This window comes from Pectinophora gossypiella, chromosome 15 (assembly GCF_024362695.1).
Source record: "Pectinophora gossypiella chromosome 15, ilPecGoss1.1, whole genome shotgun sequence".
NCBI lineage: Eukaryota > Metazoa > Arthropoda > Insecta > Lepidoptera > Gelechiidae > Pectinophora > Pectinophora gossypiella.
In genome coordinates, this window is record NC_065418.1 from 5,403,415 (window position 1) to 5,419,883 (window position 16,469).

General features: G+C 35.2%; 1 protein-coding gene across 1 annotated transcript; it reads left to right on the forward strand.

Annotated features, from left to right (window-relative positions):
• Positions 1–332: 332 nt before the first annotated feature.
• LOC126373182 (uncharacterized) lies at positions 333–2,292 on the forward strand. Its single transcript, XM_050019226.1, has 2 exons — positions 333–620; positions 1,229–2,292. The coding sequence occupies exons 1-2, from the start codon at positions 452–454 to the stop codon at positions 1,939–1,941; spliced, it is 882 nt and encodes a 293-aa protein (XP_049875183.1). The 5' UTR covers positions 333–451; the 3' UTR covers positions 1,942–2,292.
• Positions 2,293–16,469: the final 14,177 nt, after the last annotated feature.

Genomic DNA, 16,469 nt, shown 5'->3' on the forward strand with positions numbered 1-16,469 from the left:
CTGGATACTATAATCGAGACGCTTCTAGTGACTCCTCATTTGTTACAGTCTGACAGGTGTTTTAAAAGTTAGGTTGGAACAAACGTGCATACAGATATACTTACATACATACTAGTACATAAATAGCTGCCAAACACATGACCCTCCTTAATGCTTCGCTGCAGTCGGGTAAAAAAGGTCCCCAGTCTGTAGGTACCAAATCCAACTGAAAACAGCGAGCGTATGCACGCCTTTGACAAATCCGTGCATAGGTTACATTCCTACGTTGCGATGCGAACAAGTGAACGCTTACCTTTACTGCTGACGCCCCGCAGCGGCACGCCGCAACGTCAGCCGGACCGGTTAGTGCGCGGCAATCCGCTGACGAGTAAACCCGCGCGTGTTGCCGCTAATTCATATACCTATCTGAAGAAACAAAATCGACCTTATCTATTCTGTGGTTATTTTCACAATGCACTTCGAAACAGACGTCTTCATTGAAGAAATCCGAAAACGGCCGTGTCTATGGAACTCAAATAGCCCCGACCATGGAGACAAATTGTTAAAACTAAAGTGCTGGAACGAATTAGTCGATATCTACGCCCGACGCGGAGCATCGTCTGAAGACCGGAGGAAACTATGTGAGTATTGCAAAGTTTGCTTTTAATGTCATATTTCATAACACTAAATATAGGTACAGGTATTGTAACAAGTTACCTATATTATATTTTTTTTAATTTTAATAGAAACGATGTCAAGGTAGGTAGGTACCTATATACTGTTTATAATCAATCAGCAAATATAAGGAATATAAAGACGCGGTGTACCAAATAATAGGTACTAGCATTATTGTTTATGTGCGCGACCATGTTGACGCGAGCAGACGTGTGATAACAGCTGGCGCCATCTGTGTGTTTATACGCACAAACAATGCGATACAAGCGCCACCTAACGTGGATTCTCATCACATACGAAGGTCGTACAGTACACCGCGCGTTCGCTCAAAGTACATCACACGGTTGTACCCACCGTACATTATAAAGTTTTTATAAGAAAATATGCATTTATGTATATTAATTAATTTACAGAATTTGATGTGTAGTGATGAGTCCAGGTATCGAATCCTGTTTAGGTGCAATGTTAGTTTTTTTATTTTGTAAATATGAGATTAATGTAAAAGTAAACGATGTAAGTGTGACGGTAGAGCATAAATGCCTCGGAATTATCTAATAACAATGATTTCTTACAGGTGTGAAATTGCAGCAGAAATGGAGAAATATTCGGGATAATTTTGTCAAGCAGTTAAAGAAAAACGCACGGCAAAATGAATCCGGGCCTGGAGTGAAATTTACTACTCCGTATGGTTATTTTAATAATCTTCTATTCTTAAAGGATTCTGTTATTTCAAACCCGAGAAACTCTTTAAAATTTGGCTCAGATGCTACAAGAAGTGAGCAAGATGATGAAAGTGGTGATAAGAGTGACACTTCCGACAGTAACGAGATATTATGGACACGTAAAAAAATAAAGAAGAAAAGAAAATATGTAGGGTCAGGATCTCAGTTAGTGGCAACTACAAATGACAACGAAGACGGCGACGCACCGGGCACATCTAAAAAGAAGAAGAAAAATGAGAATGAAGACGTGGGGTCACAGTTAATGGGAGTCTTAACAAAGACTTTGGATATAAAAAAAAGTGAAGAAGATGAAGATCGTCTCTTTTTCTTATCTTTAGTAAAAGATTTTAAGAAAATACCAGAGGACAAACAGTTAAGAACCAAGTTAGAATTAATAAAAGTAATAAATGACGCTCGTGAATCAAAATCGACGTACAGCGATCCGATACAAGCAGAGCCATCTGAAAATTCTGAGAGGCCGGTGTACGTCGCCATAAAAATAGAAGGTGCAGAAGATAGGGACGATACAGAAATAGTAGCAGAAGAAGTCAATAGTTTTCGTTAAGGTATATTTACTTCTACTGAACTCATGCCTTTGAGGGTTCGTGATAATATATAAATATACGTACAAATATATAAACATCAAGCGGTTCCTGAGAGAGTATTTATAAAATAAAAATCGTCTTGATCTTCTTCGTCATGGTCGTGCATGGTGGTATCAAATTATAATATTTGAATGACTTACCATCGTGGTGAGAAGCCATACGACGATTTATGTGGGAAATGGTATGTTTTCGCATAAATAGCCGGACATAATGGGTCATTAGCGTATCATTAGATATTTAATTGTAATTCCTGAATGTACAAAAGTTACCCTATTCTTTATAATGTCTTATAATAAAATATTGAGAAATCAGTTTGTTTTTATGCAATTCCTAAATTCTTTATAAACTAATTTTAAATGCTAAGTACTTACATAATTCCTCAAAAATGCTATAAGCACCTATTTAGTAATAAAAAAAAACATATTTGATATACCTACTTATATAAAAACAAAATGAAAAACAAGTTATTCCTATTTGAGAGAAGAAATATTTTTAGCAAAGCTGAATTAAAGTATTTAGAATTCTTCCGTAAAATAAATTAAATCAATAATCATTAATTTTTATGGGTAATTTATTTTTCACCTAGTGGCAACATAATAACACGAGGACGACGGCTTTTCATACAGTTTTTATCAAGCTGTCACTAATGAGAATAACCGGCGTAGGTAGTGTATTAGTGATATTGTAAAAACCTAGTAAGAAGATGCAAAATTGCAAATACCTAGTCAGTACGTACAACAAAATTTGTCGAAGCTGCGATCTTCATCGCAATATTGACGACGTGTTTATTGCATTTTCACTGGATATGAAAAACGTGAACCCATTCCCTGAGCACAACGTCATACAAGAATTTAATTTGGAATATACATATTAATTACCCATTTAAATTTCTCATAAAATGGAAAATGGTTGGAAAAATGTGGCTTTCACGCGATCCAGTTGTATTGTAGATTTTTTGCATAAACAGCTTAGTATGTTATATATGTATCTATCTATCTATGTTAACCAAGTAGACACATGCTGCAGTACCTATCTATCTTTGAGCCACGGGGTCCGTGAATATCACTGTTACGATATGAAAACGTGTTACGCTAACTTCTGTGTTCTTCTCTCGTGCGATTTCGACGTAAGATCCATAGCCGATCTCATCAACCGTGGTGGCATTGAGGCGTCGCCGTCATCACATGTCTCTCTTATCACACTATTATTAGAAACTTTATAAAACGTAACAATACCTTTTTTGACTAAACAGGGGGGTTAAAAAGGCCAGATCGAAGCAATTCATCTAAAAAACCAATACTACACTTTGACATTTGCGCATATAAAAGTGCGCAATGCAAACAAATGTCAAATTGCAATATTTCTTTATTAGATGAATTGCTTCGATGTGGCCTTTTTATGCCCCCAAATCTCAGAAAATAAAATCAGATACTTATAACTTTTTAATACTCTCTATAGATAATGTTATAAATGGCCATGATCCTGGAGGTGGAGGCCTGGAGACCCAGGGTATCCTAGTTTAGGTTCCAGCCTCTACAAATACTATTAATGTTCTTGCTATAAACCATTATGAATAAGAATAATGTTTTTTGTAGAGTAAATAAATACTTTACTTACTTACTTTACCTTTTTCGGGTCTATGAAGGAGCCTCTCATTTTTAAAGTTGCACCTTAAGACGTCTTATCTCACTTTCCTCTTAAAGTATTTGACCTAAGCTTTTAAAATGTTGAAATCTTGATATTCCTTTTTCAATAACATGCAAATCTCCGGGATGCGCAGACTGTTCCCATAGTAAAATATTGAACTTAATCTTCTTACCTTTTGAGAGGTGAGGCGTTAGGAAGTTAGGTTTAGCCTGTGTTAGAGAGAGAATTTGAATAATGGGAATTTGGTACCTACCTGAAGTTGGTTCTGCAGGGGATTATGACAGTTCTAAATTATAGAGTAAGTGTGTAATAGATTTTAGCTACCTCTGTATATATAATACCTACTTAATTAGGACTGATTTCGCAAGAAATAAATTCTCATTTATCTTTATGTCAGCATGTTTAAGACGTACTTCAATTTGTTTCGTTTCAGTCAACATGACATAGTATGACGCCTGTATCTCCGAAGGGGTAAGCACAAGTGTCCTATTGCCTCCACGCCAGCCATATTTAAGTCCTATGTAAGAGGGGCTGAGCCTATTGCCATTAACCGGACACAAATTCTGGAATCTACGTGATATCAATTATAAAAAGAAAGAAAAATGTATGATCAAAACATAAATTCAATCTCACAAAATGAACTTCAGTGGTTTAGAATTTGAGCCCGGATTCTTTTATGTTAAGAAAGTACGTAACTTGTCATGTGCAAAATGATACAGGAAAAAAAATATTACAACGATTTGCCCCATAAAATTTTTTCAAGTAGGCATCTATCCGAGTTAGCAGAAACCATTAGCAGATCGAGAGGGAGTCGGGGTTTAATTCCACGACAATAATGGATACAAATGCGTCGACTTCCCCTTCATATACAAATTCGCCTTCATACACGCCAAATGTTTATGGAAATTCGTTTTTAAAGCACTTCACTCGATTAGCATTAAAATAAAATAAGAAATTACTGAAATGTTCAAAGAGGATCAACCAGTTCTAATTTATTTCTTGACTATCTACACTTACCTAATAGATAAAATAAACATAGAGCTTAAGTTTTAATCGACGTTGGCTGAGTCGCTGTCACCCCCAAAATTAACATAAACTTATGACAATATCCCAATTGGGGTAGTCAGAGGTACATCAATCACGTGATGAACTAAGTACCTACGCTTCACTGAGCTTTCTGTTAGACCAATGTGATAGTGGTAAGTCGTATCGCCGTCTTTATAATGGTCAGGCCAACTGTATTTCTGAAATGAATCACAAACGCCAAAATGAATATTTTTTTATACAAAAGACTATGCAGAAGAAAATGGTCGCCTTAAATATGGAGGTCATGTCAAAAGTGTCGAGTAAGCAATTATTTGTGCTCGTTAAGACGTAATCGCCCAGAAGGCATTACCCATTACCCCTAACGGAGCAGTTTGTCTCATGAAATATGCAACGCACACAGCAAGCCACGGTTACGAGGACTTTGCTAAAAATGTTATCCTTTTTATATCACTACTCCTTGTATTTCTCGTTGACTCGAATAATATTATCAAAATTCGTTATTTTTTATCTCAGTCTTTGAAATATTGAAGTGCAAATTGGTGCCTAATAAAATTACTTATTATTCTTGGTTTTACATTGGGAATCGTCGTGTTTTATCTCCACTCAACTAGCAAGATGCAGTTAAAATAGTTAAAAAGTTAACACTTTTGACTAGAGCATTTTCTGAGTAGATGACGTAACACATTACGGTACGGTTTTCGGAAAAACAATAAATATCGGTGTTTGTAGGTCGAAAGATATCACAAAATATTTTGTAACGAGCACTGAGTCTCTAATCCGTCCTGACGCTTAAGTTCTCCAATTATTTTTATCTCTCTCATCACTTATGTACGTACGACACACACACTCACACACATACACACACTCACTCTCACACACATTCCAAAGCACCCTCACTTACGTACACTGCATTACATACCCTTACTCCAACACTTAGATGTAACCTATCCTTATTAAATTTTATATTTAGGTGTATTTTAAATTTTCTGTATATTTTTGTCGGCATATTTTGCGTCAATCTTACAAGACTTGTATCCCATTGTCCACGGTTTCCCAAGACACAAGCTCCCCTAGATTGGGAACCTCTGTTCATTTTGTAAAACTTACATTGCACTCTCCTAATAAAATAACTCTGATAATAAAAAACATTTTTGATTTTGCTTTATTTTTGATTTTGGGTTAGAGTTATGTATGTGGTTGAAGTGAATATAAGAAGCTTATGAAAGTCACGTCAGACTACAGAAAGCGCCTAATACGGTCACTGCACGTGTTATATTTCCACCTCGGCCAGGATAAGCCGTATAGCCTGCCTGACGCACGTAGAGGCCACACCGGACGGAGGCGTTCTGGGTCGGGAATATTTTGTAACTAGCTCTTGTGGCTTTGCTAGCGTTAAATTCGGGTTAACACGGTTTCCCTTTTCTGATTTAGAACACAGAAGAGAACTCGGAACAGCATCTAAATCGAAAACCAAAACGATTGTCTTATTCTTTAAATTTCCAGGAATGTTATAAATCTAAATTAAACGAATTAATCCAATACGAAAAACAACAACGGTAAAACCGAATCTGTAATTGCCATATTATCGATTATTGCAACTCTCAAAAGCTAATTAATTTATGGTTAGATAGATTTAATCTTTTGTTTTAATTTTAATTTGTGTTATTGGTTTCAATAAAATATGTTAATATTCGTTTATATCACGTTTTGTGGAGAGTCTCACACAGATTTCCTTCCCCTATTTCAGGGGATGGGGAAGATTTCCAAAGAAAATAATTTTAGAAAGAAACAAAAAGTAGCCTATGTCACTCTCCATTCCTTTACCTATATCCTATAATTAATAGAATAAAGATTAATAACTACATACTCCCGTTTCCTGGCTCGCAACAATCGCGGTACCTCATCCGTGTGTGGAGAGCTTAAAGGGCATTATTACACTATACAATATATCGGACACGAACTATCGGAACTGGGCATTGCACAGGCGTGGGATCCCGATTTAGCCATACATTTTATACCTACACCCGATAGATTGAGTAGTTCTCCAATATTAGATTCCAGGTTACCAATTTAGACAACTGTATCTATTTTGCCGCCAATAAGCGTATTTATGCTATTATTAAGTAATTCCTTCCAATAGCGCAAAATTGGATTTTAACGAGATTTTCTTCGAAGCAACGCAAATTATTTAAGCGTTTTATTGTTGCTGATTTGAAGAAAATAGGGGGAGGTACTAGGAAAATGTCTAGTGTTTCTATTTTAGAAAGTAAGTATAGATTTATATATTAATTTTAATCAGAGTAGTCTATATCCAGCAAGGTGGTTGTTTTATATTGTATGTTGTTGTTAGAATCAGAATCATTTATTCAACATAATTATCATAGATAAACTTGTTGAAGGTCAATTTAATATTTTTGAATCTAGGTACGTCATTACGCAATGTGTTATTGACAAGACAAGAAATGACAAGAAACTGCAACAGCAACACATCTTTTAAGTCAATGTAGGTATACAAGTTATTTAATAACTAGAGAAACACATTTAATGCCAGGCATTTTTATCATTTAAATAATCATTAATCTTATAATAAGCTTTTTTACATAAAGTAAGCTTCGTATGAACTTTAAATTTATTTTCTGACAAATACAAAATACTGTCTGGTATTTTATTGTAAAAACGTATACATAACCCCCAAAAAAGATTAATTTAATTTACTTAGCCTAGAATTTTGGATATCAATTTTATTTTTGTTCCTTGTATTACTTATTAAAAGTAATATCTAGTTCTTTAGGGGCGTTATCTACGGTATATAAGTACGTAGTTTGTATTTTCATTCATAACTCAAAATATTATTAGCGCATGTACTCGTAGTTTATAAAAGATAAAAACTTTATTTACACCATAAACAAAACAGTTACAGAACAAAAATATGAAACAAAACAAAAATTAAATTAAAATAAAACTAAAACAAATAAACAGAACTCAAAATAAAATAAATTATGTACAATTAACACTTAAACTAAACTATATTAATTAAAAAGCCTGGTGCAACTGTACCCATAATGCTGGCTACGTTTCCGCGTAGTACTCGTAGTTATTTATTATAATACAAATATCACTTTATCCATCATTAATATAGGGACTAAGATATGTAGAGGAATCTCTTGTGGGCATTACATTTATCACTTAATCTTTGACGCTATCTGTTTAATAGTGATACATTTGGCAAAGGGATCGGGCTTAAGTAAGTGTTGTGACGAGATATTAGATACTCCTAGGATTTAAGAGGAGAACTCTTGACTTAAGACCCTAATAATGATTCAAAGGGTGAAAAAAAATGTACATTAAGTACTACATAAGTATTACATTTTACCTTTGTAATGCCTATCTTTAATCATAGTTCGCCAATAACTTGCACTCTTTGGTTTAGGCGTAGTCTATACGGGAGATTTTTCACTTATAAAAGACAACCTAAGGGCCTTTAATATTTGAATACAAACATTGATACCAATTGTAATGTTCCACGTAACCTTATTTAAAGATCATTGACAATGTTGCAATGGATTCATGAACCAATTTCTCCACGTTCACCTCTGGTTACTGGTTACTGGCACTGCTAATTGGAACCCTGAAACTCTACTTCTTTTTACGTGTGGGTTGTGATGTGGGTGATCAATTTTAGCAACCCCCGCATCAGAATTATTATCGGGCCGCCAAAATGCAACGCCAAACGCCATGTTACAACTACGATCTTACACCAGTAAGTTCTAACCGAAATACGGGTGATCTAACTTTCAGACAATTGAGCATCAGCCTGTAATGTCCTAACCAAACTAGGGATCACAAAGTTATTTTTTGTGATATGTACCTACCCACCGAGATTTGAACTCGGGGCCTTCGGATCATGAGCCCAACGCTCAAGTACAACAACACTACTGCTAAGTAGTACCACTTCAGTAATAGTCTGTTCAGGTTAGCAAGGGATGTGTTCAGGCAACCAAAGGTAAACAGTGAACGAGTTGTCTCATGAATATGCGAACTGCTGCAATATCAGGCTTAAGTGTTTTAGCGCAACATTCGACGGAACCTCGTGTGCTAGATTAAAGGGCATTATAAGATAAGTTGGAATAATGAAGTCCTTTAAAAGCATGTCAAAGGAGTTCCCTACCTAAGCGTCGTGGCTTTTAGTTCTGTTTGTGTGACTTAAATTGTTGTACCTACTGAGATTTCCGTCGGTCTTTTAAGGTGAAAAATCTCAGCGGCTTAAGTTTTATAAAATGAATTAGTTAAGAACATTGTCTCTTAAAAGTTCAACAAAATCTCCATATATTGGTTGTGAGATAGTCGCAGTATACAAAGTACCGCAATCAAAAACTTGCAAACGCTTAGGTACTTCATATTATTTTGAAAATAGAATTCTACGATTAATAGTTATAATTATGTAACACCGGATAGAACGGTGATGATGTTCAGAATGTCGAAGTCGAACATTACACGACAATCCTAATCCCAAAAGTTTCCTCAAACGACCCAATAAATTGAAACGAAAACCGGATCAAATCAGTTTAGACCAACAATATTCGAATATTTCACGCTACGATAACTAGAGATGCGCTTTAATTGTATTTTTTACATCGTTGGATACGTCACCCCTAGTGACGTATTGCAGGGCGCATTGATTCGTCACGCGTATTGCACAGGCATAGGCTAGCCAGTGATTGTATACAGTTCAGTATTTGAATCCGATAAATTCGATTTAAGTAAACTTGTTTGTTTAACTTTGCTGCAATTCGAAACTCGCTCAATCGGGTTGCGCTGGCTTTAACTACACTCGCAGTCCCTTAATCTTACAATACAATACAAATACACTTCAAATAATCTTCTGCAGTTTGATTTTCGAAGGAGCATAAATTTTGTCTTACAATCAACAAAAATCCTGTTTTAGGTTAGGTTTCAAATTAACTTGATTTGAATTCGAGTTACGTTTGGTTTACATCTTTCAAACAAATTATCATGACGATATTTTGAAATCGAGTTATTCGACTAAAACTAGTCAGTAGCATCACTAGTACTGGGTACGAGCATAAGCTATTGTATCCCCCATATTCCCATTGTGATCCATATCAAACGCTTATATTATTACGACTCTCGTTTATATGTTAAAAGCGATGTCACGACGTTTGACACGTGTTTAGCATTCAACTTAACTGCCATTGTCCTAAATCGTTTAGGGGAAAATATTCGATGGATTGCTTTAAATTGCAACACCACTTTGTTAAATTGTGCGCCATATTTTGCAGAAATATGAGCTATTTCCTAAAGTGGTTTTCAAATTGGTAGGCAATTGAAAACGTGTAGAAGGTCTCTGTGAAAATAATTCATGATTTCAAGTAAGTAAATTATCTAGTACCTACCTACCAAAGAGTATATTAATTATATAGGGTACTTGGGACCTAGTATAATATAAACAAAGAGTTACAAACGAAAAAAAAAAGGGATGTGTTGCATCCTGGCCAATATGTATTGTATAATATATGCAGCAGTAAGCTGGCTGATTATGTAGGAGGTAATAGGAAGAACATGAACATAGATAAGGAATAGGTAAGTAGACAGAAATTCCATATGCAGCAATTTAATAAACTTGTCGCATTTTACATTACATGAGTAAAAAAGAAACAATCTGTTTGACGTTGGTCTCTGACATCACCAAGAAAAAGTTCTGAATTAAAATCTTATAATGAAATTGCCAACTAATTTCCACCCATCGAACGCGACACAAACTCGACAACTAACAAACTAATTTGCCTTTGCGATATTAAAAACGCTACACTTGTAAAAAATAAAGCGGATTGCCAACACGTGCGGCCTGTCGACGTCTGTCATCTATTTGACATGTGAATGACAGTACACTACTGTATGCAACGGATGACAATGTCTCGTCAGCCTAACAAAAAACTGTAGGGTGCAAAATGGGTGCGAAATTAAATTATTACGCAGTCCCGTCTAAATCCCGACCTATGATAACAGATTAAATGAAACGTATATTAAGCGTATGTTTTTGACGCGAAAACAGTGTGCATGTGAAACTAAGGGTAAGTGTATTGTCTTTTGCGCGAGATATAGCTACCTACTTATATATATTTTTGTATCAACACTGAAAAATAAATTACTTATTCTTATTTTCGTCGTAGGTAGGTACAAAGTCACAAAAATCATTATATTTTCAGACTATTGTTCATAGACTTCCGCTTAGTGGAAGGAGAAACGTGTGCGTGCAGCCGCAACCAGGGCGTCATCAATGGCGACTCTCAACGGTGCACGCACACATCCAGGACGCTGTTGGAGCTGGCTTCCGAACCACGCATCATTGAGGCGCAACGCAGCCAAAGACAAACTGAAGCCATTATTGATTTATATAAGTAAATAGGTATATTCACAGTATACACATATAGTAATAGTATAAAATACAAATGTTATGATAATGTTTGTATTTTGCGTCCCAATTACAAGTTCCCGCATTGGAGCAGCGTGGTGGAGTATGCTCCATACCCCCTCCGGTTGATTGAGGGGAGGTCTGTGCCTAGCAGTGGGACGTATATAGGCTGTTTAAGTACAAAAAAAACTAATAGAATTTATATGTTATACCTAATAAATATTGGTTATTGCTCTATGATGAATAGAAATACTTACACAGTTTCGCTCGCATGATAACTGAATAGTCTTGAATTATCAAATCTTCCTAGTGTTATTCCGTTATCACGGGGTCTTACGTACCTTACGATTTGACAGATATGATTTTTTACAGAAGCGACTGCCTGTCTGACCTTTCAACCTATGAAAGGATAATCAACTTAGGTTAGGTCATAATTATATCTCCGAAACGGTTTCTTCACGATTTTTTCCTTCACCGCTGAGCATGTGATAGTTATTAATGAACTTACTAAAAACAGTATAAACGAATGGTTATAAATTAAAGCAGCTGCGATAAGTTTCACCAATTTAATTTCTCCATTCAGCTTGATTACACTTCGCTTCTGACAAAGGACTGAAGTTAAAATTATTCGAGTCGTTAAAGGCTTTAATGCCAATCAAAATTCACGGAATTTTGTGAAATATGCGTGGTTTTGTTTGAACGAGAAAATAAATAAATAATTCATCATTGCAGTTATTGGTGTGTACTTAGGTTCTGCGTTTTGTAATAGTTTAGTTATGCTTTCGATTTGATTTTACGTATATTTTTTATTATGTATGAAGCACTCAGTATTTTTTTTAATCAATCAATATATTGCATTTATTGCAAAATCACAAGCAGTTAAGGTGGAGCTTTAAATTTGTTTTCTGTCAAATTCAAAATATTGTCTGGTATTATAAAGAAAAAACTCGACTTTGAACAATGGAGTACTCTCAATGGTACAGAGAGTGAAACTAATTTGTCGTCAGTAAATGCTGGCTATGCCGGGAGACAGAATATACGTGTTGAAGTTGGTGAACTAATCCGAGTGAAGTTTTGACAACTTTTAATTAATAAAAGTTGCACATATACGGAAATTTGTGTCCCTTGTGTGGCAGACACTACTGCTTTTGCTGATCCTTGCATTTGTACTCTGTTATTGATATAGAAAGAAAGAAAGAAAGAAAATATTTATTTCCATATTGGACCCCACATTTACAAACTTACATTACAGAAAAAAAAAATAGAAAATAGAAATATAATTATTTTATTGACGTGACTTATTATAGATTACTCGGATAGCATTCACAATAATATGAATGCAGTTTCTTGTATACGAAATTAGAAATCAGAATCATTTATTCAACGTAATCATTATGAATAAACTTTTTAAAAGTCAATTTAACATTTTTGCATCTACTTCATTTTTGGTGTTATGGCCGAGGACAAGAAATGAAGTGAAACTGCATTACCATTTATTTATGTGTCTGCCTGTTATCTGTTAATATTAATCATCCATTTTCGTAGCGTTATTCCGTTTCACAAGGTCCGCTTACCTAACCTGTAGATTTGACAGGTCCGGTATTTTACAGAAGCGACTGCCTGACTAACCTTCCAACCCGCGAAGGGAAAACCAGCCCAATTCACGTCATGTTAGGTCACATACCTCCGAAACGTTATTGCGAATTTCATACCGATATTACTTTACACCGTTTTGAACTGTTCAATCAATGTGAATGAAATTAAATTGAATTTGTTGCAAATATTAATTATGTTTGTTTGTAATTTTGATATTACTTTGAAATAATATTTAATTATTACAACATATTTTAGCGAATTACATACCTAATACACACACCTCACCGAGTTTTCTGTTAGACCAGCGTGATACGTTTTTTTTTTTTTTTTTTATTTATTTAGGAGAGCTGTATCGCCGTCTATAATGGTCGAGCCAACTGTGTTAGCGAAAACTGCACTTAAGATAAATTAATAACGGATTGGTGCAAGTCCGGACATGAGAGCAAAATAATATAAAGCTTTATTTAATTATAAGCAGAATCGGATTAACATGATGCTTTTATTCGTATGGTCTGTACCTACACAATTATTAAGTGTTATTATTTTAAAATTCGTTGTAAAAAGGATTATTTGGAATAAATCTCAGTTATGGCTTGCACCACTTCACCAGTAATGTTCCATTATTAACTAGCTATGTAATCACTTTTCTCTTTTGTGGGATGTGTGTGGCCGAAGAATCAACTATTACTAATATTCAGTCATCAATTAATAATAACCCTAACACCAGGGTTGATGAGGTTGGTATTCCACCTCAATATATTCAATAGAATATTCTCTGTTTCTATCTGTTTTTACGCTATTGCGTAAGGGCCCTAAAATGACACACGTAACGACTACCAATTTACTTAAATAAATGGTGTAGATAGTGTACTTAAGTTTTTGCGGGACTTCTGAAGAACAGAATGTAATCATCTTACTTTAAAAAAATCAGCTGTTTCAGCCTGCAGTGTCCCAACTTAACCAGATAGTTTCCCAAAATGATTAACGACATGTGTCCGCGGGAATCAAACCCAGTACCGAGTACGGTAACAACAATTTACATTAATTCCATTTTCATTGTCTCCACTGGCCCGCAGTTTTCACGAATGCAGCGGCATAAATTTTATAAACTGCCTCGGAATATTGGAAGAATTCGATTCTGTAATCAAACTTCCAGACGTCTAATATAAGTTGGCAAAAATTCCAGCGCTAGTTTCAAAGAATAATGTTGAAAAGTTCGCGACACCGCTCTGCTTCCACAATCGACTTCCTTGGGTAAGTACCTTAGGAAGTTCTACCTAGAGCTAATCTTATTTTATTAGCCTACTTGGGTTTTTTAAAGTATATCCTGGTTATTGTACTAGAAGTATAGAAACAATCAGTTTCTATACATGGAACTAAACGCTTCGCGTTACATCGCGTTACAACGCATGAAATTGTTTGACGGTTAATAAATAAAGTTGAAGGAAGGGTAGAACTTGGAGACTTCACTTGATTTAAAATGGGTTTCAACTGAATATTACACAAGTTCGTGCACTATGCAATTTTATATAAATTGTTAAAACTATGGTAGGTACTTAAGTATAACGTTTAGTCATGGTTCTGCACGAATATGTACTTTGAATATGTATATTTTTAAACAACTTCTTTGATATCAAATTCTAAAGATTCACGGAATGGAACTCGGCCTAAGTTGGTATCAAAGCTTTCATCTTCTTAGTAACCTTTCAGGCAGGGTGTGTTTATTAGATGAACCGTGAACGAGTTTCGCCGCTTTTCCATCGGCAATGACCTGGTTACCCATCGATTAGCCTTTGCGGTAGGTCGGTGGCATTCTCAGGCTTGCGTGACCGAACGCCTGCGGGAAAAATTAGAGCCATTACACATTCACGACATTGTAGCTATTACAAATTCCATAGGAAATGGCTTTTCGTGTTATCGTAACTTTAAACAGAAATTACGTAAGTGAACATTTAGTTTTTGTTACATCGTAATCGTGACAGGTGTGATAATTATTTTCACTGTAAATTGTATAGTTTAGTCATGACTAAAGCTAATGGAACTATAATGCAGGTAAGTGCCTGTTATAATAGAATTAGCAGATAAGACTTGTTGAAATTTGTGCTCTGAATAGCTACCAATTTGTTATTAGCTTTTGGCATTAATAAACAATTACTATTGTGAATAATCAAGGTCTATTACCTTTCTAATTTCGTTTAAGTTTTCATTGCCTTACATGTTGGACTTAAAATACGGCAAGCTAATTGATTTTAAGTTTGAAAAGGGTCAGATTATGGTTTACGGGCGAAGAAAGGACCGATTTCCGCCACATAAGATATGTAATAATTATATAAATAATAATCACTCCTTTATTTTATCTTTAGTTATTACAAAACTTATGGCTTTGGAAAGGCATATCTTAAAACATGCAGTACCAAGGGAGTCTCATATGGGAGTGAGAATGGGAGTCTCAGGGAGTCTCATATCCCCATTTAAACGCGGTAAGAACCCGTTATTATGTGCTTTAATTATGCAGTACCAATTCAAATACTAATACTGTACCAATTTAATAGTGTTGTTGTTGTCTCACCACCTATCACGTTGGTTTGACAGAAAGCTCGGTGAAGTGTGGGTACTTAGTTCATCTTGCGATGGATGTACTCTGCCTACCTCAATTGGGATGCAGTCGTGAGCTTATGTTATGTTAACAGTGTCAAACTCCTACAACTAGAACAATGCTCTAAGACAAAGTATTAAAGATTCTAAAAATGTTGCATGTATGTACCATAGTTCAAAATTATGTCCATATTTTAAGTCGCACCGCTTTCTAACGATATATCTTTATAAATCACTATACAGAAGCTGTCAACGTGGTTCCGCAGCCGGTAACGATGTGAAACCTGAATAATGGACACCACATACTACAGCCACTATAGATAAAGTAACACAATCTGCTTGCTTCTATGGTCTAAATGAAATACACCTAGATCTTATCTCTACGCCCCTATAATGTGGGGTATATTTTGCTTTCAAAGACTAGAAAGAATGAAAGGTTTCAGTAAATTCTATAAAATGGTCAGAGGTATTATACCCTTATATGCTGGACTGGAAGTAAGTAAAAAAATACAGAACACGTTAAGCTGCTTGTCTTCCCGGGCATGTAGTAAAACCGACACCGCATCATAATTATAATATATAATTTGATATACTTACTAAAAAAACCAAGACCCGGGGGAGGCCTGTGCCCAGCAGTGGGAAGTGTATAGGCTGTTTATGTTATGTTATGTATACTAAAATAAAATGCTAAAGCACTTTGGTTGTCCTTCACCAAACTTTATTGCTGTAACTTTTGTTGTACCTTCCGATTAACTTTTTCCGCGCTACGCTGCTACGTCTCTGAACTATGTATGCACGGAAATAATGATTAAAGTTTTTCTCAGCTCAGCACTGAGCTAGAGTCGCAAAATTAAATGATAAAGAAGTTAATTGAATAAGAATCCTATTGTATACAATTTTGAATTTATTATTAAATACTTAAATAATAAGCAAATTTGTATGCCTACTAACAGGCTGAATACAAAGATCAAATGATTTTATGTAACATCTTTTTGTACACCTATGTTCACAAATAAATAGTTTGATTTGTTTTGATTTGGAGAAAGCCAAATAATGGTGGAAACGAAAACAGCCACAGAGTGGGTAAATGGGTTTCGCCAACCAAGTGTGCTAGCTTCTTATCTGCATTGTCACGCAATCGTGTGATTACCCTACTAACTTAGTTCTATA